The sequence below is a fragment of the Palaemon carinicauda genome, chromosome 30 (assembly GCF_036898095.1).
Source record: "Palaemon carinicauda isolate YSFRI2023 chromosome 30, ASM3689809v2, whole genome shotgun sequence".
In the NCBI taxonomy this organism is placed as follows: Eukaryota; Metazoa; Arthropoda; class Malacostraca; order Decapoda; family Palaemonidae; genus Palaemon; species Palaemon carinicauda.
The window spans coordinates 97977883-97998886 of record NC_090754.1 but is presented as its reverse complement, the minus strand read 5'-3'; the positions used below and the strand labels follow the sequence as shown (position 1 = coordinate 97998886).

Sequence of the window (21004 nt, the reverse complement as noted above, 5' to 3'; positions counted from 1 at the left end):
CGAATATGAATAATGAATTTCCCTGTAATTATAAAATGTTTAATATAATCCTGATAAAAAAAAAAAACTTTGAAGGTAAGTACAGTAATTAGATTCTGAAGACTTTCTAGAGACTGATTCTCTTCAAAGATATCTGAATGACAAGCTTCATGTCATTAACCTCCTTTCTACTGATGGTGAAAGCTTTGTCATCAACCATTCTCCTACTCATGGCAAACTTTGACAAAAGTCAGTAAACTAATGCTGTTGCTTTTTGACTGCATTCAATGATCAACTGGTGGCTAACAATAGCAGCAAATAAAAAACCTGCAAAAATGATGGTACATAATGGCCTACCTAACCTGGCCCAAATACCTTAAATACAATCCATTCCAACTTTAATACATGAAAAATATGCTTATAAGCAGAGCACAGTGCAGTTAGAGCTGAAAGACAACACAACAGTCTCTAGATAAACCTATAAAGGTGCAAATCAATCAATCTCTCTCTCTCTCTCTCTCTCTCTCTCTCTCTCTCTCTCTCTCTCTCTCTCTCTCTCTCTCTCTCTCTCTCTCTCTCTAATATATGTATACACACACACACACACACACACACACACACACACACACACACACATATATATATATATATATATATATATATATATATATATATATATATATTAGCTTGCTGAAAATTAAAATATTGACCTTTAGACTGACCAGTGACCATGGAAAACCTCAATTTTACTAATGAGTTTTTCTATGTCTATAGTCACCTGATGTTCATGATGCTTTTTCACTGTAAGCTTACTTTTACCAACATTTACCCATAAAACTAAAGAATTAAAATTCTTTTAATAGACTTCTGCCTCGAGTAAAGTAATGAGACACTAGCAGTTGATGACAACCATCGACGTCTTGTTCAAGCTGCTGATCCTTTTGTCTTTCGGTCTCAAAATTAAAACTATTTGTTAGTAATTAAGACTGAGCAGCCTGTCTCTGATAGGTCATACTCCTGTAAGATATATATATATATATATATATATATATATATATATATATATATATATATATATATATATATATATATATATATATAAAATCCCAAGTAAACTGGAATGAAATTTTGAGTCATCTTTAACATTTGAATTTGTTAGAATTTTATAAAAGTGTTGAGCCTGTTATTTCTTCAAATGAGAATACGGTTAGCTAAGCAGGAGGCCTATCATCATTGGAAGGGTAATAGATCAGATTTGACTTGGGATAACTATATTCAATTAGGAGTTGTTGCTCATAGAATTTATGCCTCAACTGCAAAGGAATACAATTTAAACCATAAAAGAAACACTTTGTTACATCCCAGAAACATAATTGATGGGCTACCCTTAAATCTGCACCCTCCTTTACTCAAACAAGATGGCTCTCTCCGCAACCCTTTTGACTTGTATTTGACAGTAAGCAGAATAATGAGAAACTTGACCTTCCTTATTCCTGTTTTCCTGAGGCTAAACTAACTAGTTTAGCTTTTTGGTGCCATGAAATTAAAACTCTTTTGCTGGACCTTGATGTTGATGGAGGTATAGACCCAAATAATATTTATATATATTATATACATGTATATATATATATATATATATATATATATATATATATATATATATATATATATATATATATATATATATATATATATATATATATATATAAAGACCACTAATTTCTTATCTCCTAAACTGTGTGTAAATTCTGCATGTTACCAAGACGAGGTTCTTTAGAGAATTGGTAATGTTATTCCATTAAGTAAATGTGTTTGTGGTAGCTCTGGCCTTGCTGATTACCACCTAATTTCCATAACTTCCATATTATGTAAGATTTGGACTTCCTTTGGCAGACCTTTTAAATAGGTATGCTAAATGTAATCATGTTTCATAGTTTACAATTTGGTTTTTGCAATGGCATTGGAGCACATGATGCCTTTCTTACATTCTCCAATGCTGTATAAAAATCCTTTGATTGTGGTCAGGAAGTTCATATGATTGGTCTTGATTTTAGTGATGCCTTTGACCATGTCAATCTTGAGTCTTTTGTATACAAACTCAAACAGTTGGGTGTTTTCTTAGCATCATTATTGAATTTCTGGGTCGACCTGTGACGCCCGGTGAAAAGGGTCCTTCTTTACACTTTTCTGATATAAATCTTCCAAATATACCAGAGAAAGATAAAAGCATGGAATGCAGAGGTTACTACCCTCGCACGAGCACCTTGTGGGTGTTGTGTATAAATCAGGGGCGTGTGAAAACCACTATTCACAGGCTGTCTTCCACTTAGATAATTCCTTCATCAAAGGAAAGGGCCGTAACAGAGGCCCTAGAAACCACACTTGGACCACGCCACCAACACCTAACACGAGCGCCCTCTAAGACATCCTTCTGTTTTGGACTTGCTCGCTTGGTCGTATTTCTTTGTGCTCTTGGTGTTTTTTTCCGTTTTTGGATCTAATTCATCATGACTGAAGCTACTACTTCACCTTTACCAATGTTAAGTACCATAGTTTGTTTTGACATCTTTTTACAGTACCGGGCAGTTGTTCTCTTTCCAGTAGTATGGTTTTTAATTATGGATCGGCTTGGCCTTCCTCGGCGTCGGCAGCCATTGTTGTTTTGATTTGCCTCGCTGGAATTTCACGTTAATATTGCCCATTTGGTACTCTGTCATCTAGGTTCTTGGTTAAGTCACTTACGATTTTTGAACCATTATTATTATCATTATTTTTATTATTGTTTTACTATGGTATTTTTTGCTAGGAAGTCCAATTTGGACGAACGAAGAATAACGTCCTTGGCTTTATTATAGTTTAAGTATCCGCCTCGGGAAGGCGTTCGTTTATAGACTATATCTTTATATTTATTCTTTTACGCAGTCGTTATTCTTCGTTCATGGTCATTACAATTCTATTATTCTTATATCATATTATAGTGTGCTTTTGGTTCTTTATAGTGTAACCATGAGAGAGTGAGCATGGAGTTCTCGTTTTCTGTTGCTACAGTCACGAGTTACCCTTTCTCTCGTTTTCTGTCTTAATCTCGAGTAGGAGAGGTGGATTTCCCGTTTTCCGTTTTATACGCTCACGGGTTATCCCTCCCCCCTCTCCTTCTACGGGTTTATGATATTTACGTTTTATGATATTTACGTTTTATTTTATTATGTGGTTACTGTTAATATAGCTAGCATTATTAATAGGTCCCGTTCGTGTATGAGTCATTATTTTGGGCCAGCTTTATGCCGCCACCCATAGTTCGTCCTCTCCCCGCTCCGCCTTGGGAGTAGGTTCGGAACGTTCATCCTCTCCGCCTTGAGTTCTACTCCGCCATAAGGGATACTCATTGAGTTTGGAACCTAGTCAGATATTTGGAGTGCAAAGGTGACCCCCTGCACTCGGACTCCGGCTTCGGCCTTATGCACACGAACCTTTTCATTATTAATCACAATTTCATTATTACGGACCTTTTCACCGGACCTCCGGCTTCACCGGAGATCACCCAGACGGTCAGCATTGAGGTTAACATTAACTTACCGCTGCTGTTTATAGTTACATATTACTTGGTTACAGACCTGTCACTGCATCCTCGGCTCGTCCGTGGTTCCGCAGTGTACATTAGTTTATTCTGGCTGCCCCGCTGCCTTTAATGATCCCGTGGGCCACGACCTATGCCGGTCCCATGCGCATTGCGCCATATCCTTCTCTCGGGAACCGGGACAAGCCTCCTACATGGTGTGGTTCCTGGAGTCGTGCACGCTCTGCTACGAGCTGTCCTCCCTACTCCTGAACGATGATGTAAGTTGGTTCTAGTTTGTTCCTTTTTATCCTTTGGCGATGATTTAATTTGTTCTTTATATATGTATACATCGCTTATTGCGGAGAACGGTCTTCTTCTTCATCACTAATCCCCTCACCTCTTTCAGGCTGATGATGACTCTCTCCGGGCTGCAAGAGCTGCTCTCCGTCCTTGGGTGTCAGGCTTTGGAAGGAATGCTCGGTCTGGCGCACCCTATCTCCTCGACGGAGTCATGGCCTCTCGTCTGTTCCCGGGCTCTACCACTGCAGCAGTTCCGCTGGAGACAGCGGCCCCCGTTAATTGAGGCGGTGAGAGCAACCATCCCAACGGAAGAGGAAGCTTTATTGGCGGGGGACGTGTCCTCCCTAGATTTGGACGTCGAACCCATGGACGAGCAGGTAGGTGGTGCTGAGTTGGTGGACCCCCTTTTATCTCTCACTCCTTCCTCTACCTCTTCCTTCCTCGGCTTTGATAAGCCTACGGCTTCTCCTCGAGGTCTCTCCGTCCCTGTACGACCCAAGGTGAAGCCACTACGTACCTTTAAGCCTTCAGCTTTGCCATTATCTGCGTCACCGGTCCCTCAAAGAATCCTGATGTTCATATTACTCTCCATAAAACCGTGACTGCTAAAAAGACGAAGTCCGCTAAGTCCAAGGCTTCGTCAGCGGGTAGTGCTCAGGATCCCTCCTTCCCCGTCGACCTGATCAGGGATATTGTTAAAGAGCAGATACAGCAACATTCTAGGGCAAGCCAAGGAGCTATGACGGAGCTCAAAGATATGGTGGCGAATCTGATCCGTTCAGGAACTCAGATGCCTCCTCCATCAGCCCCAGACGCGTCGAAGTTACCCCCCTTCGATAAAAACAACCCATGGAGGTTTGCCTTGCATGCTCCATATATAGATGGTACCATAACTCTGGATGGCATAGGCACCCACCCTCTAGAGGACCTAGAATTTTACCCTCAGGGACTAGAATTTCCATTCAACGGCTTCGTCCGTTTGAAAGAGCATGCCTTGGTTAGGTTAGACAAGGTACCGAAGGAAACGGTAATATTTCCTAAAGAACAGGCCCAAGCTGTCTGGGCCAGGACGATGTCTGAATGGGGGTGCGCTAACTCCAAGCCCACCCGACACAAAGGGGCCAACACCATATTTACAACTGCTCCTGCTTTTACCTTACCTATTATGGATAAATTGACAGATCTCACTATTCAAGCTGTCAAAGAAGGTTCTGCCATGCCGGCTCTTAAAGAGACGGACCCCACCTCCATGCTCATCCCGAGTACCTCTACTACCTGGGACGATGCTTCCTCTACTTTCACAGTAGGGAAGTTAGACCCAGACTGCGCTTCTATTCTGTTTTCCGAGAAGTTTCCCAAATTACCGGAGAATATTCTCAGGACTGAGTTTGAGGCACGGAATAGGTTAGCTAGGTCTCTCCACTCCATTACCTCCGCGGAGTCCCTAGCCTCGCTTTATCCGACTGAGACCTTGTTCTGGGTATTCACGAAGAACCTGTCTCTGTCCTTCCAAATCGACCTACACGAGTTTTGTTCGGCTCGGGTTAGTTGCAGGAAATACGTTCTGTCTGAGGCCTCTATCAGACATGAACCGAACAGGCTGATAGCTTCCTCCTGCTGGGGTAAATCCCTCTTTCCTCAGGAGGAGGTGAACGAAGTTCTGCAGGACGCTGCGAGAGCAAACCAAAATTTGCAAGTAAGGTGGGGCCTCACTGCCAAAAGGAAGGTCGAAGCCCAAAAGCAAGCTTTCTTCAAGAAGAAGCAGAGATTTACCTCTTACAAGACGAACCGGGGTCACTACCATCAATCGTCAGTTACCCACTCGTCTTCACAGTCTCCCTCTGCTTCGACGTCTCAGCAACCGAATCCCCCTCAACAGGTGGTCTACCTCACTGCTCCCCCAGGTACACAACCCAACCCCGTTTGGATGCCCTCTCCTGCATACAACCCTAGCTATGAATCCTCAGGTTCCTTTCGTGGACACCAGAGAGGAAGCTTCAGGGGTAGAAGACAGTTCTGCCAACGAGGCGGACCTAGGACAAGGGTTGCTCGGGGAGGGAAAGGACCTAGATTCACTCCCTCACAATGATGTGGTCCCGGAAGGGGAGAGACTTTACCACTTTCGAGACCATTGGACCTTCAGTCCGTGGGCTCACAGCATAATCTCCAAAGGTTTGGGTTGGAAATGGTCACAGGGTTCTCCACCTCCACCAGTGACCTTCTACCAGAAACCCACTCCCATCCTGAAAGAGTACACCACAGAGTTACTCAAGAAGAAAGCAATCAAACGGGTTCGATCATTGAAGTTCCAAGGCCGCCTGTTTACAGTTCCGAAGTAAGACTCGTCGGCATTGAGAGTGGTCCTGGACTTGTCAAAACTAAACTCTTACCTTCTCTGCGACAAGTTCCAGATGTTGACTATCTCTCAGGTACGGACCTTATTTCCCCGTGGGGCCTTCACCACCTCTATCGATCTTACCGACGCCTATTATTATGTGCCAATAGCTCGAAACTTCTCTCCTTACCTAGACTTCCTCCTAGGCAGGAAAGCCTTTGCGTTCAAAGTCATGCCCTTCGGTCTCAGCATTGCTCCCAGGATATTCACGAAACTGGGAGAGACAGTGTTAGAACAACTCAGGAACCAAGGGATACAGATCATTGCTTATCTGGACGATTGGCTCATTTGGGCTCGGTCGACCATGGAATGCAACAGAGCTACGACGAAAGTACTTCGATTTCTCGCCAACCTGGGATTTCAGGTCAATCTCCAAAAGTCCCGCCTGCAACAATCAGACCACTTCGAATGGTTAGGCATTCAGTGGGACCTTTCAAAGCACAAGCTATCCCTTCCTTCCAAAAAGGTAAGGGAAATAGCTTCCAAGATAAGGAATTTTCTCGAACACAAACATGTGTCCAGAAGAGCCTTAGAAAGAATCCTCGGCCTTCTCCAATTCGCTTCAGTAACAGATCTCCTATTAGAAGCCAAACTCAAAGACATCAATCGAGTTTGGAGAAAGGGAGCTACAGTACCTTTAAGAGACAAGGTCTCGAAGATCCCCTCTGTCTTGAAAATGAGACTACGCCCATGGTCCGAACCGAGGAACCTCTCCAAATCGGTTCCTCTACAATTCCCACCTCCACAAGTGACAGTTCATACAGACGCGTCTCTGAGTGGATGGGGGGGGGGGGGGTTACTCCGAACATCAGATGTTTCAGGGCTCTTGGTCACCCGCCATGAAACAGTTCCATATCAATGTTCTCGAAGCCATGGCAGTGTTCTTGACCCTGAAGAGACACTCTACGCCGAGGTCGACCCACATCAGAGTAGTGTCAGACAGCACAGCCGTAGTACACTGCGTCAACAGAGGAGGATCCAAGTCACCCAACCTGAATCAGGTCCTGGTCACTATCTTTGCCTTGGCAACAGAAAAGAACTGGTTCCTGTCAGCAACTCACCTAGCAGGAGTCCAGAATGTGATAGCGGACTCACTATCCAGGACGAAACCACTGGAATCAGAATGGTCTCTAGACATAAATTCATTCCGGTGGATACTCAGGCTGGTTCCAGGCCTCCAGGTAGATCTATTCGCAACTCAGCTGAATCACAAACTTCCTTGTTATGTGACCCCAAACCTGGACCCTCAGGCTTATGCCATGGATGCATTAACCCTGGATTGGAGCCATTGGAAGAATATTTACCTATTCCCTCCAGTGAATCTTCTAATGAAAGTTTTACACAAACTACGCTCCTTCCGAGGGGCAGTGGCTTTAGTAGCACCTCACTGGCCAAAGAGCAGTTGGTTTCCTCTACTCCTCGAGTTGAAACTCCGTCCCTTCCGGATCCCATTCCCCAAACTAACCCAAGTAGTCCAAACTCAGACTGTGTCAGATTCCTCAAGGATAGCCAAAACCCTAACTTTGTGGACTTCAAGAAGTTTGCAGCTCGTAGAGACGCAAACATTGACCCGGAAAACGTCCTCTTCATCGGATCAGACAAAAGGGACTTGACAATTCGTCAGTATGATTCGGCCGTTAAGAAACTAGCAGATTTTCTAAAGAATTCAGACCATACTCGTATGTCTCCGAATATAACCATCTCTTTCTTTAGGTTCCTATTTGACAAAGGCCTAGCAGCTAGCACTATAATCACCATCAAGTCAGCTTTGAAGAAAATCTTCCTTGTTGGGTTTAACACTAACCTAGCTGATTCCTATTTCTCATCTATTCTAAAAGCGTGTGCTAGGCTTCGACCTTCGGTTCGTCCACAAAAGGTCTCTTGGTCTCTGAACGATGTCCTCAAACTTGCGTCAGACACGGACAATGAATCCTGCTCTTATATCACTCTTCTTAGGAAGACTTTATTTCTAACGGCTTTGGCCTCAGGTGCTAGAATCTCAGAACTAGCAGCTCTCTCACGAAACTCAGAAAACATAGATTTCCTCCCTTCAGGCGAAGTACTTCTTTCTCCAGACAGAGCTTTCCTAGCTAAAAATGAACATCTGCAAAATAGGTGGTCCCCTTGGAAGATTATTCCTCTTCCCCAGGATACTTCTCTGTGTCCAGTCACTCCTCTCAGGGCCTTTTTAGCTAGAACTGCCACCCGCTCGTCTTGCCCCTTGTTTATCAGGGAACAAGGAGATACTATTTCCATTCAAGGTATCAGACAACAAATCCTCTACTTCATTAAACAAGCTAATCCGGAATCATTTCCCCATGCTCATGATATCCGGTCAGTAGCTACCTCCATCAATTACTTACAGAACATGGATTTTGATGACCTTAAGAAATATACGGGTTGGAAATCTCCTATGGTTTTCAAACGCCACTATCTAAAGAACTTACAGGCCCTTAAATACCCAACGGTTGCAGCTGGGAGTCTTATCTCTCCCCATTAATCTCTTGTTCTTCCTTTCTTCCATCTCTTCTCCTCTCCCTCCTACCCGCTACTCACACCACGTCGCCACTCTCCTGGATGGTTCGTTAGCCCTAAGATATTTACCATGTTTAATTCCTATGATTTAACTGTTATTGTATTTACCGTTACTTTAATGTTTAGATATGCTTAGACATGTAAGATTGATGCCTTTTTGCGTTTGGACATTCGGATGTTTCCTTGTCTTCATATTTATTTAGCCTTACATTCACTATGTCCTTTGGCTAGTTTGTAATTTTATGTTTACTTACATTATTATATTATATTTTGTTACATGGTGTTTGTATTCTCCTCATTATGTTATTACTTTATTGGGCTTGGAAAACATTCTCTGGTACATTTTCACCGGGCGTCACAGGTCGACCCAGAAAAGGGATTTTGACGAAGGAAAAATCTGTTTCTGGGGAGAGACCTGTGACGCCCGGTGAAACCCTTCCCTGTTATTTTGTACGGACCCACCCTTTCCTTTCCAAGCCATATGTTCTTGCAGAAGGATGTCCTAGAGGGCGCTCCTGTTAGGTGTCGGTGGTGTGGTCCAAGTGTGGTTTCTAGGGCCTCTGTTACGGCCCTTCCCTTTGATGAAGGAATTATCTAAATGGAAGACAGCCTGTGAATAGTGGTTTTCACACGCCCCTGCTTTATACATGACACCCACAAGGTGCTCGCACGAGCATTCCATGCTTTTATCTTTCTCTGGTATATTTGGAAGATTTATATCAGAAAAGTGTAAAGAAGGACCCTTTTCACCGGGCGTCACAGGTCTCTCCCCAGAAATAGGTTTTTCCTTCATCAAAATCCCTTTTTTGGGAGTAGGTTGGTGTTTTTTAAGCATCATTATTGAATTTTTAGGTAATAAATTGCACATAATAGTGAGTATTGGAATGTGATATTTGGTATTCCTCAGGGTAGTGTTCTTTACCTGTTACTTTTCATACAATATACCCAGATGTGGTTTCACCTAGGAAAAAATTTGTTGCATATGCAGATAATGCTACTCTCTTTGCCTCAATTCCATCTCCTGAATGTAGATCAGGGGTTGCTGAATCCCTTAATAGAGATCTGCCTAGAATTAGTGCATGGTGCAAAATAACACTCATGAAGTTGAATAACAAAACTTGAGTATGATTGTAAGTAGGTTGAGGAAAGTGGCTCCTCAACATCCATATTTCTGCATTGATAATGTTTAGTTATTTTCTGTAACACTTTATGCATCTTCAGCTTTAATTCTAATAACCCTCTAGTTTTAAAGATTTTAGAATGGCTTTTTATTATTGGACGGAGAGGTATAACAGTTCAATTTTCTTGGGTTCCAGCACATGTAGGTGTATCTGGGAATGAGAAGGCAGATTCACTGGCTAAGAAGGCTGCATCCGAGTTGCTGCCAAGAAGGTATCCCATTCCCTGTAATGATTTCTTACCTGACATCAAGAAATTGGTTTGCAATAAATGGCAACAGCAATGGGATAGCCTAGATGGGAATAAAATGCGAGAGGTAACAAATGTCATATCTCCATGGAGGTATAATATGATGCCCCGGAAATGAGAGACGTCTCTTTGTCGTCTCCGTATTGATCACACTCGGTTGACACACGAGTTTCTGCTGAAGGGCCAACACCAACTGTATTGTGACGACTGTTTAGTACCTCTAACAGTGAGGCATTTGTTGACCAAATGCCCCAATTATAACAACTTAAGGAATAGATATTTGTTTGAGGCTCGAGGTGAGGGTGGCAGGTTCATCCTTGCCAAGATTCTTGGAAATGATGTGTCCTACTATGCAAGTGACATTTTTAGATTTATTTCAGAAGCAGGTCTTCAGAAAACTATTTAACTTTTATGATTTTAATTGAATACTCTTTTATTTCTTATTTTATTTTATTTTTTATTTTTGTATACATAAATTAAATGTTACCGGCATCAATGACCTTAGATGTCAGGATGCCTGAAAACTTTAAATCAATCAATCATGATTGTAACATAAAAATTGTAGATATAAGAACACGGAATGAAGTGCAGCAAACATTTATTTCCAGCTGCCACATGTAATATAAAACTGATAATCTAGTCCTATGGAATCATAGAAAACTGTGGTGTTACTGTATATGAGCAACTAAAATAAATAGTTTTCCCTCAATTGGTTGAAAAAAGGAAATAAATACCTATCCAAGTCAGAAAATGGTAGTGTTAGGGACCTTGCACTCTTACAAATATACAAAAAGTCTTTCTAGCAATAAAAATTTATTTCATTAAAAATCTATTTGAAACATGAAATATAGATGTTCTAGCCAAAAATGCAGTAATCTAACGACTGTTCCATAGAGCATATAGTTTTATAAAATAAGAATGTCTCAACGCTAAACAGGAACTGAATAAGAAACTTTTCTTGTGCTTGAGATAATAATCTTGTGATCTGTCTATAAACTTCCAAACTGTGAAAATAAGTTGTCTTAGTGAACATCTAGAGACAACATAGAACAATAAGAAGTATCAGAATTTACCTCAAGTAACATTTTTGGAAAACTCACCTAAAACAAATTATTCTTCTACATCCCTGGCATATCAACTTTGTTTAATTTTTATTTAATGATCAACTAGCACTCATGTTCACACACCTGGTGGTCAAGCCAGAAATGGGCTGGGCTGACCGACAACCAAAACATGATTGTTCCATTAGTTTCCTAGTTATATTGAAAATATATTTTTCATCCTACAGAAGCCATAAATTATTCATGCAATAATAAAAGGTATAAAAGGTTGATCAAGAGCACATACTACCTCGGAGCTTGGAGATGCAAAGAGCAGAACTAGGATCCGGAACGAATATTACACATGAAAAAAAGTGAGCAGCTAAGCCTAAGTTATTAAGTTAGCTTAAATTTCTGTCTTCCCTAGATTTCTCCTTAACAAACAAAGCAAATTAGTAAAATCTTATACTAAAAGTTAATTAACTTTGTTTGAACAATCAAAGCAGTTAGCCATAAGCCAACATAACCCAAAAAATGTAGGAATGTAAATGAACAACCTTCCTCGATATACAAAATAATAAAACCCAGTCCTGTAGCTGGTGAGTTTCACAAAGCTGGGAATAATTCCTAATCACATTGTGACTATTTTGTTCAAATTTGAAATATTGACACCGGTATTCATAATTCCAGGAGGAGACAAATTTAATTAAAATATAAAAAACTATTGAATCACAGGATAAAAATATAGACGTGCACTATAAATAGTTGGAGAGAATTTTAGTAATAGGGAGCTAGTTAGTTGCCTTTAATTGCCAGATGGGATGATGGGGGAGAGATTATGCAAGGAGAGAAAATATGAAAATTTTATTTTGGAGTAGGTGTCACTATTTAAACAGCTTCAATATACTGTAGAAGCAACATGAACATTGAGAGTTAAATAAAAATAATGGCCCATGTCTCTGTTGTATGCAGAGTTTGGAAAGAGACAAGGTACATCAAGGGCAGGGGTAGAAACACAGGCTATTAAAGTTCTGAACTTTTGAAAGTCTTTTGCCTGTTCTATTAACATTTGCATGGACGGATTTACAGGCCTTCAAAAGGGGCTGGGTATTCAAAAAGTGAAATAGATGTTCATCAAGTGAGTCAAGTCTTACATTAGGATATTTTGTTGTTTTAAGGATTCATGACTTGCCCTGTCATTTGGTTAGTTTAGATTAATCTGGCTTAAGAGATGTTAGTGGAATCAGAAAGCCTATTTAGGACCTTGGGGATGGCCAGAAAACAGATATAGCCCACTGTTTGTATCTATTTACTGTGATGACAAAATGAAAAAAAATCAAGTGCCATAAATAAATCCTTATTCAATTCATTCCTCCATAAAAGTAGAATAAACTAGTTAAAAACTTTTAGTCATAAAGAATAAAATTCTGTGCAATGGAATAGTTTAAACAACCTTATTAAAAAAATAACTTACCCTCCTCCTGAGATTAAACTCAGGCCTTCAGGGAATGCTTTGTCATTAAAGGTATATACTGTAAGAAAGCCACATCTTTGGCTACGGGGAGGAAGCTGCTTAAAATTGGTACAATTATTCTCTTGAACTTCCCACCATTCTTGCCTTGATGATAGATTCCTGAAGCCACCAGACCGAAGGGTGAACTCGAGATCAACAAAGCCCTTTTCCTCTCCTTGAATTAGCATATTAATATCAATATACAAAATTGGTCAACTATTTTGCTGGTTATTTCATTAAAGGTAAAAATGTTTAGCATAGAACTTGGTATTTAAAATCCTGTACTATATAACTTTAAATATACAATGTATGGTGAAAGAATTATCCACAAGTATTAATAACTTTACCTGGTTACTTGGTGCAAAGTGGAATGTAGTATAAAAGAATATTGAAAGAATTTTTCAAAATAAAATATTAGCTATGTAGTTTGAAAAGATGGTCTTACCTTCTAGTTGTGTTACATATGATGCTTGACCTTTGTTGGTAACTTTCAAGAATTTTGGGAAGAGTTTTTTTAAGACTACAGGATTGCTTTTAGTATCATTTTCCCAGTTTCCTTGTAGTATCTGAATCAAGGACTCTCTAATTGGATTTCGTTTATTACCTGCAAAAATGTAAATATAAAAATTACAATAATGTTTGCATATAAACTTATTGGTATACAACTCCCATTTGTGGTTTTCAGTATTTTGGATAATACTTCAATTGTCTAACAGACAGAAGAGTGGTAGTAGTGCTGCACAACACTACCTACATTCTCAGATTTAGGGAAGGTAACTGCCTCACTTTACATGTATTTTATAACACTTGTTATGAGGTCAATCCTGTTTTATATTTATTTTGATTTGTCACTACAAATCCATCACTTATACAGCCTGGATAAAAATTCAGGAGGATGGTTTGAGGTCCATGTCCCAGAACACTTATCGTGACCAGCATGATATATGGGGAGATTTAGGGGACTAAGATGGGTAAGAAAACTTTGAGTTTATGATCAGTACTAAGGGTCAAACTAGAAGGGGAAGTCCTTCCAAGGCTATTGTAATGCCCATGCATAAACTAACAGAAGATGACATTTACTATCTACAAGGGGTTGAATATGGTTGCCAAGAACTCCAAACTTTTTATCTCCTATAACCAAACTTTTGATTAAGTAGCCAATGACTTAATGACATAAGTTATCTGAATTCTTGCCAAGGTATTTTCATTGTAATGAATATATCCAGTTTCAATTATACAGAACTACAAATGATTGTATTTGCTAGTGTGTGTACAGCAAGATACTGAAAGATACCAGAAAATGTACTCTTGTGTTGCTGCCTTTACAAATTAGTGGATGAAAGCTGTAAGTCTCCCACCAAAAGAAAAACCTACTATAATGGCCTTTTGGGTGAGATAGCCATGACGTCCTGATGGAAGGTTCCTTTAGTAGCTTCCTGAGGGTATATTTTCTGAGAATTAAACTAAAGGTTTCACAGAATTCTAACTTCTGGCGCGAGTACCCATAAGGTTTCCCTTTAGGATATCGTATAACAACAGGGGACGTATGCTTGACACGCCACATAGCTATCTGCACCCCACATAGCGTTTACACTTCGAGGGGGAAGTGTGGCAAGTTATGGGAGGAGCCGTTACAAAACTCTCCTCCTGCGCTACTGTTACGGTACCTAGCGATGTAAACAAACGGCCGCCATAGCTGGCCGCCATCTTGACTGACGTCACATCCTCGCGCCTCATTCCTTACTTTGTAGCATCTCTGATCAGTTGTTTTTCCCAGTGTTCGCTATTATTTTGCATCATGTCGCAATCTTCAGCCTCGTCTTCTTCTGGAAAGTTGAATACCGTATTCTTGTATTGTTTAAATAAGCTCCTGCCGTAAAGTAACGATTTTTTTTATCTTTAAATCTTGTGTTTTGTGGCGGAGCTGTGCCCCGACCGGAGGCGTCATGTTACAATGCTGCTGTTCGCTTTGCATGCTTTTTTTTTAGCCAGAACAGCCTTCCCGGTCTTTTAACTAATTATCAACATTAGTTAATCAGTCTTCATTTCTAGGAATTAGTTATATTATGCCGTTAGTATTTGTTTCGGCGATCATAGTTAGCCGACCCTATGCTAGATTACTAGCCTAGCCCCTTAGGCTCGATAGCCTAAGTGTTCATGTTTACATATTGCATGATATAATAAGTGTTCCTAGTGTTATATTACGAAATGAAGATATAGGCATTTAAACATACAAGATTCAGTGATTGCACAGATGTTTTTTCGCATTCTAGGAAGTATACAAGGGATCTCGGTGATCTTGGTAGTCGACTCCCTTGCCCCTAACCTTACGCTAGGGCTCTTGTATACTTCCTCACCTCCCCAGTTACCTTATCTAAGGTAATCTTCTCCCTCTGAGGTAGCCTAGGCTACTACATCCTAGCCCTCCTACCTCGATACATTCGGGAAGGTTAGGCTAGGGATGTTCCTTCCCCACTCCTTGCCATAGTACATGCGCTTTGAGTTAGGGACGGAACCTCAGAGTACTAGTCGTTTGTCCCCACCCCTCCCTTAGGAGAATGTACTCTCCTTCTGGTCCCTGCTGGAGGGCGAAGGTGGTGGGGCTCTGCCCTTTCCCCTAGTCCACACTTGGTTGGGTTACGACCCTTCCTCCCTGTGGCCTAGCGACTTGTTCTACCCCTGCCTTTCCTGGTCTAGGAGACTAGCTCACCTAGCCTAGGTTAGGCAGTCCTTGGGGATTCTACTTCTTTATAGTGTAGGACAGGACACTAGTGCTGTACCTACTCTGTGCTAACCTACCCTAGGCTGGAGAATGGACTCTTCCTACCTAGACAGGCTAGCCCTGAACAGAATCCCTACCCCTGGGAGTGCTGGTGGGAGCTACGCTTCCCCCATACACTCCCCCTCAGGACTCTCTCCCCTCCCCCTCTATCCCTTTTGTGTTGGTTAGCCATCACACCCCTGTCCGCTGTCCTACAACTCCACCGCGTGCCGGCGGGTTGGGGGTTCGGCGTGGTCCTTTCGCTGGTTAGTCCGTACTGCTACGCTTCCCGCGTATAGTCGAACTATGGGATAGCATTCGTCGGTCGGTCTGCCGGCGGAGGACCTCCCTGCTTTAGTGTTCTTCGGCCCTCCCTTGGGCTGCCACTGGTAACATAGCCGACTTCCGGCTCTCTGCCGCCAGATGAAAGGCGCATCCCTCCCTTTCATTTGAACACTTCTTCTGGAGGAAGAAAGGAATGGGTACTGGGTATTACCCTTCCCTTTCTCTCCTCTTTTCCTATCCTTCTCTCTCTCTTAGTGCCGGTCCACTGCCGCCTCCACTCTGCCGGCGCTAGCCGTCAGTGTCTTCGGTACCTTATCTGCCTCATTGAATGATGTCAGTGTTGGTCTGCCATTGCCGGCCATCTACCGGGTGCCGGGGGCTGCCGGCTTGCCGGCGATCTGCCATCACCTAAGGTTTCACCCTCTCTCTTTGCCACATAGACTGATGGCTTGGAAGGATCCATTCTTGATGGGGACCTGCCAGCGCCAGACGAGCTTCCGGCATTCCGCCAGGCTGCTGGCCCCGCCAATATTGACGAGCTTCCGGCATACCGCCAGGCTGCCGGCGCCACCAATATTGGCTTTACAGTGGACAGTCACTCCTCCCTCCAGCTTTTATTGTGCAGCTATGGATAATAGCCAGTACACCTATGGTATAGTTATACCCTAGACTGAAAACTATTGTGTATAGTTGTACAGTAAAATCTTTCCAGCATATTCTGCGCATCCATGCGCAGTCTCTTGCCGGGACCTAATCTGTTAAGGGGGCTTAGCTTATCCTCCTTTCCTTAAATACTGAATGAATTCAGCTTCCCCCTCTCACCATACCTAATTCCCTAGAGGAAGCCTAAGCTTAGCTCATCCAACACGGATGTTCTTCCTCCTCCCAGGGCCCATGACGGTCCTCTTGAATTAGTTATAGTGTGGGGTCGCGGCAATTGGCTGGGCGGGATGCACAAGTATGTGTCTTTCCTACCTCCTTTCTAGCTTACCTATCCTAAGCTTATACATAAATGGAATCTTATAAGTTTATTAACTTAATTCTAATCTAAGATTACTGTAAGTCATAATGATATTGACTTCCAAATACGAAATATTTCCTCTTTCTTTTACAGGAGGAGTATGTGAAGTGTGAGAGCGCCTTCTGCGGTGTTCGTCGCTCGAACTTCTACGGCCACCAGGCGTGCTGAACCCACGCTGGGTGTTCCATCTCGAAGGGGAACCTTCGCTATTGGGATCCACAGGCCTGCACGGTATGCAAGAGCCTGCTTGATGAGGCGTTCAAGAACCCTCCGTCAGCGGAGGCCAGGGACAACACCCGAGAGAAACTGCGCATGTGGGTGCGCGGTCTCCAGAAGAACGCCGCGGGGCCTTATCTCCCAAGCGAGAAGATGAGAGCCCTGCTCTTTCCTAAGGCATCTGCTGATGCTGTTATTCCCAAGGATGAGATCCCCTGCATCCAACTGACGGTCGAACCGGATGTTTCGGACGCTCTCAAAGGCTGTCATATTGACGAAGTGGAGAGGATGTCGGATGTGTCCGAAGACACTGAAAGGACCCTGATGGCTGAGGGTCAAGAAGAGGAAGAGGATCAAGTGGAGACCCCTGATTCTGAGGGCGAGATCGCCCGTCCACCCTCCGTGGCTTCCGTCGTGGTCTCAGAACCAGTTCCCTCTACATCTGCCACTCCAGTACCTGTAGTGGCGGGCACCCAGGATACCCTCCAAGCTCTGGTGGCATTCCTGGATGAGAAGCTCCGCCAGGGGCACGCGGACCTCAAGAGGGAAATCATGAGCATGAAGAAGCAGCCGAAGAAGATCTCCGTCAAGGATCTTCCCTCCTGCTCAGTGACCAATCCCTCGAGGCATGCAAAACACATGCCCATCACGACTGGACGCATCTTTATTAATGATAAACTAGGCGCCATCCCCCTTGAAGCGGTGGAGTTCTACCCTAGTTTTGACGCCTATCCGGACTGTTACATCTGTCTTAAGTCCGAACCAGTCTCCAAGGAGGAGACCGAACCTAAGGAGGTCATAGTGTTTGACCACTCCAAGGCTCAACCTATGCTGGCCGACTGCCTCAAGAGCAGGGGTTACACCAACTCCAAGATGCCGGCCCTAAGCAAGAAACACCCGTCCTTTCTTGCTCCTCCCACCATGGTCTTTCCCTTTGCAGAAAAGGCCTTCTGTGTTGAAGGCGTGGAGGAAGGAAAACCCTGCCCTGCATTGGAGGAATGTAGGCCTCTCTCCCTCGCCCTACCTCCCAGTGATAAAAGCTGGAAAGACATCCAGTTAACGTTCACGGTTGGAAAGCTGGAGGCTGACGTCGCTGGATGTCAGTTTAATGAGAACCTCCCCAAGCTCACCGAGTACCTCTTGCGTCGGGAGCAGGACACAAAGGAGAGGTTGGCTGCCTCTCTGTCTCTTCAAGTGTAACTCGAGACAATGGCCGGGGACATTCGGGTCCCAGGCTTCTACATGGTTCTTGCAAAGACCCACCTTGCCACCTTGCTGAAGGACTTATACAGCTTCATCAAGGCCCGGAGAGCCTGTAGAGAGTTCGTGTTTGCGGATGCCACCGTCAAACACGAATCCCGGAAACTGATTTCCTCCAACATCTGGGGCAAATATCTCTTTCCCGTGGACCTGGTGAAAGAGATTGCGGACAGAGCCGCCACCGAGAATAGGAACCTTCTCAACAAGTGGGGCATGTCCCGAAAGTGGAAATCTTCTCAGGATGACGTTCCACAGCCTAAGAAGTCCAACAAGCCCAGACCCCAGCAGCGTCAGGCCAAACGCCAGCTTCCGGCACCCGCTACTCCCCAGCTAGTGGCTCAGCCACAGCAGACCTTTCTGTTGGTCCCTCAGCCAGTGGTGGCCCAATCACCAGTCTTTACCCCTGCCTATGAAAGGCAATCCACTACCTTTCGCCCCAAAGGTAGAGGCTCCGGCAAAGACTCCTCTCGTCGTCCATCCAGAGGGAGAGGAGGAAGGGGAGCAGGCGGCCGAGGTGGTAAATCCTCGGGAAACCAGAAGCAATGAAGTGCTTCCGGTGGGAGGAAGACTCCGCCACTTCCAGGGTCGTTGGACCTTCGATCCTTGGGCCCACAGCATCGTCAAGAAGGGACTAGGGTGGAGCTGGATAACACTACCTCCAACCTTCCACCAATTCTTCCAACACTTAACTCCCATCCTGGAAGAATATGTCATAGAACTCTTGAACAAGAAGGTTATCAAGAGGGTAGTCCACCAGGTTCCAGGGAAGACTATTCAGTGTTCCCAAGAAAGACTCAGACAAACTCAGAGTCATTCTGGCCTTGTCCCCTCTCAACAAGTTCATTGCGAACAACAAATTCAAGATGCTGACTTTTCAACATATAAGAGCCCTACTGCCTCACAAGGCTTACACGGTCTCAATAGACCTGGCAGACGCCTACTGGCACATTCCAATGAATCACCAGGCTTCCTCCTACCTAGGATTCAGGCTTCAACGAAGACAATACGCCTTCAGGGCCATGCCCTTTGGACTCAACGTGGCCCCAAGAATCTTCACAAAGCTCACAGACACGATCGTCCAATATCTACGCCTTCAAGGCGTCCAGGTGATGGCTTACCTGGACGATTGGCTGGTCTGGGCGACATCGTCAGAAGAATGCTCCCGTGCCTGCAAAAAGGTGACCTAGTTCCTGGAACATCTGGGTTTCAAAATCAACACCAAAAAGTCTCGACTGTCTCCAGCTCAGAAGTTTCAATGGCTGGGAATCAAATGCAACCTTCAGTCACACCGTCTTTCCATCCCTCTGAAGAAAAGGAAGGAAATAGCCGGATCTGTCAAGAGACTTCTAAAATCCAAGCGGATTTCAAGACGACAACAGGAACGAGTGCTCGGCTCCCTCCAGTTCGCCTCAGTGACAGACCCAGTGCTACGAGCACAGCTAAAAGATGCATCGGGAGTCTGGAGAAGAAACGCATCCATCGCTCGAAGAGATCTCAAGAGACCTCTGCCAAGCAGGCTTCGCTCACTCCTAAAGCCGTGGTCGGAGGCAAAGAACCTGAAAAGAACAGTTCCTCTTCAACCACCACCTCCGTCGGTCACCATCCACACAGATGCCTCGCTAGAAGGATGGGGGTGTCACTCCCACCAGCGACAAGTTCAAGGAACATGGTCTCCCCTATTCAAGACGTTTCACATCAACATCTTGGAGGCCATGGCGGTTCTTCTTACTCTGAAGAAACTGTCCCCTCGTCCTTCGATCCACATCCGTCTCACTGTGGACAGCGCCGTTGTGGTCAGATGTCTCAACCGTCAGGGCTCACGATCGCCCCAACTCAACCAAGTGCTATTACCCATCTTCTGCCTAGCGGACAAGAAGAGATGGCACCTCTCAGCAGTTCACCTACAAGGATTCCGCAATGTGACGGCGGACGCTCTATTGAGGACAAACCCCATAGAGTCGGAATGGTCCCTAGACGCAGACTCATTCTCCTTCATTTCCCATCAAGTCCCGGAACTGCAGATCGACCTCTTCGCGACGAGCGACAACAACCAACTTACTCTATACATGGCCCCATACGAGGACCCCAAAGCGGAAGCGGTGGACGCCATGTCCCTGCTGAAAGTCCTCTCCAAGCTGAGAACCTTCAAGGGAACAGCAGCCCTAGTGGCTCCCAAGTGGCCCTGGAGCAATTGGTTTCCTCTGGTCCTGGAACTACAGCCCAAGCTGATCCCTCTGCCGGACCCAGTTCTCTCCCAGCAGGTTCAGAAGTCGACTGTCTTCGCTTCATCGAGGAAAATCCAAGACCTTCATCTCATGATTTTCTCTCCCTGGCCGTAAAGAACAGGTTCGGAATCTCGAAGAAATGTTTAGACTTCCTAGAGGAATACAAAACAAAGTCTACCAGAAGGCAATATGAGTCATCCTGGAAGAAGTGGGTGTCTTTCATCAAGGCAAAGAATCCTACGGAAATCTCCATAGATTTTTGCCTGTCCTTCTTCATTCACCTTCATGGACAAGGCTTAGCAGCCAATACGATTTCCACTTGTAAATCGGCCTTGACAAGACCATTACTTTATGCCTTCTAGATAGACCTGTCCAATGAAATCTTTAACAAACTTCCTAAGGCATGTGCAAAAGACTGTCCAGCACCCCCTCCGAGACCCACCTCCTGGTCTCTTGATAAGGTGCTCCATTTTGCCTCTAGCCTGGA

General features: G+C 43.9%; 1 protein-coding gene across 1 annotated transcript in view; it reads right to left on the bottom strand.

Moving 5' to 3' along the window:
- Positions 1–21004, bottom strand: part of LOC137623661 (piezo-type mechanosensitive ion channel component 1-like) — a 160429-nt gene that overhangs the window by 22030 nt on the left and 117395 nt on the right. The window contains exons 16-17 of the mRNA XM_068354492.1: positions 13195–13353; positions 12711–12924 (exon numbers count right to left, since the gene is read on the bottom strand). Coding sequence (XP_068210593.1) covers positions 12711–12924; positions 13195–13353 — 373 coding nt within the window. The remainder of the gene's footprint in view (positions 1–12710; positions 12925–13194; positions 13354–21004) is intronic.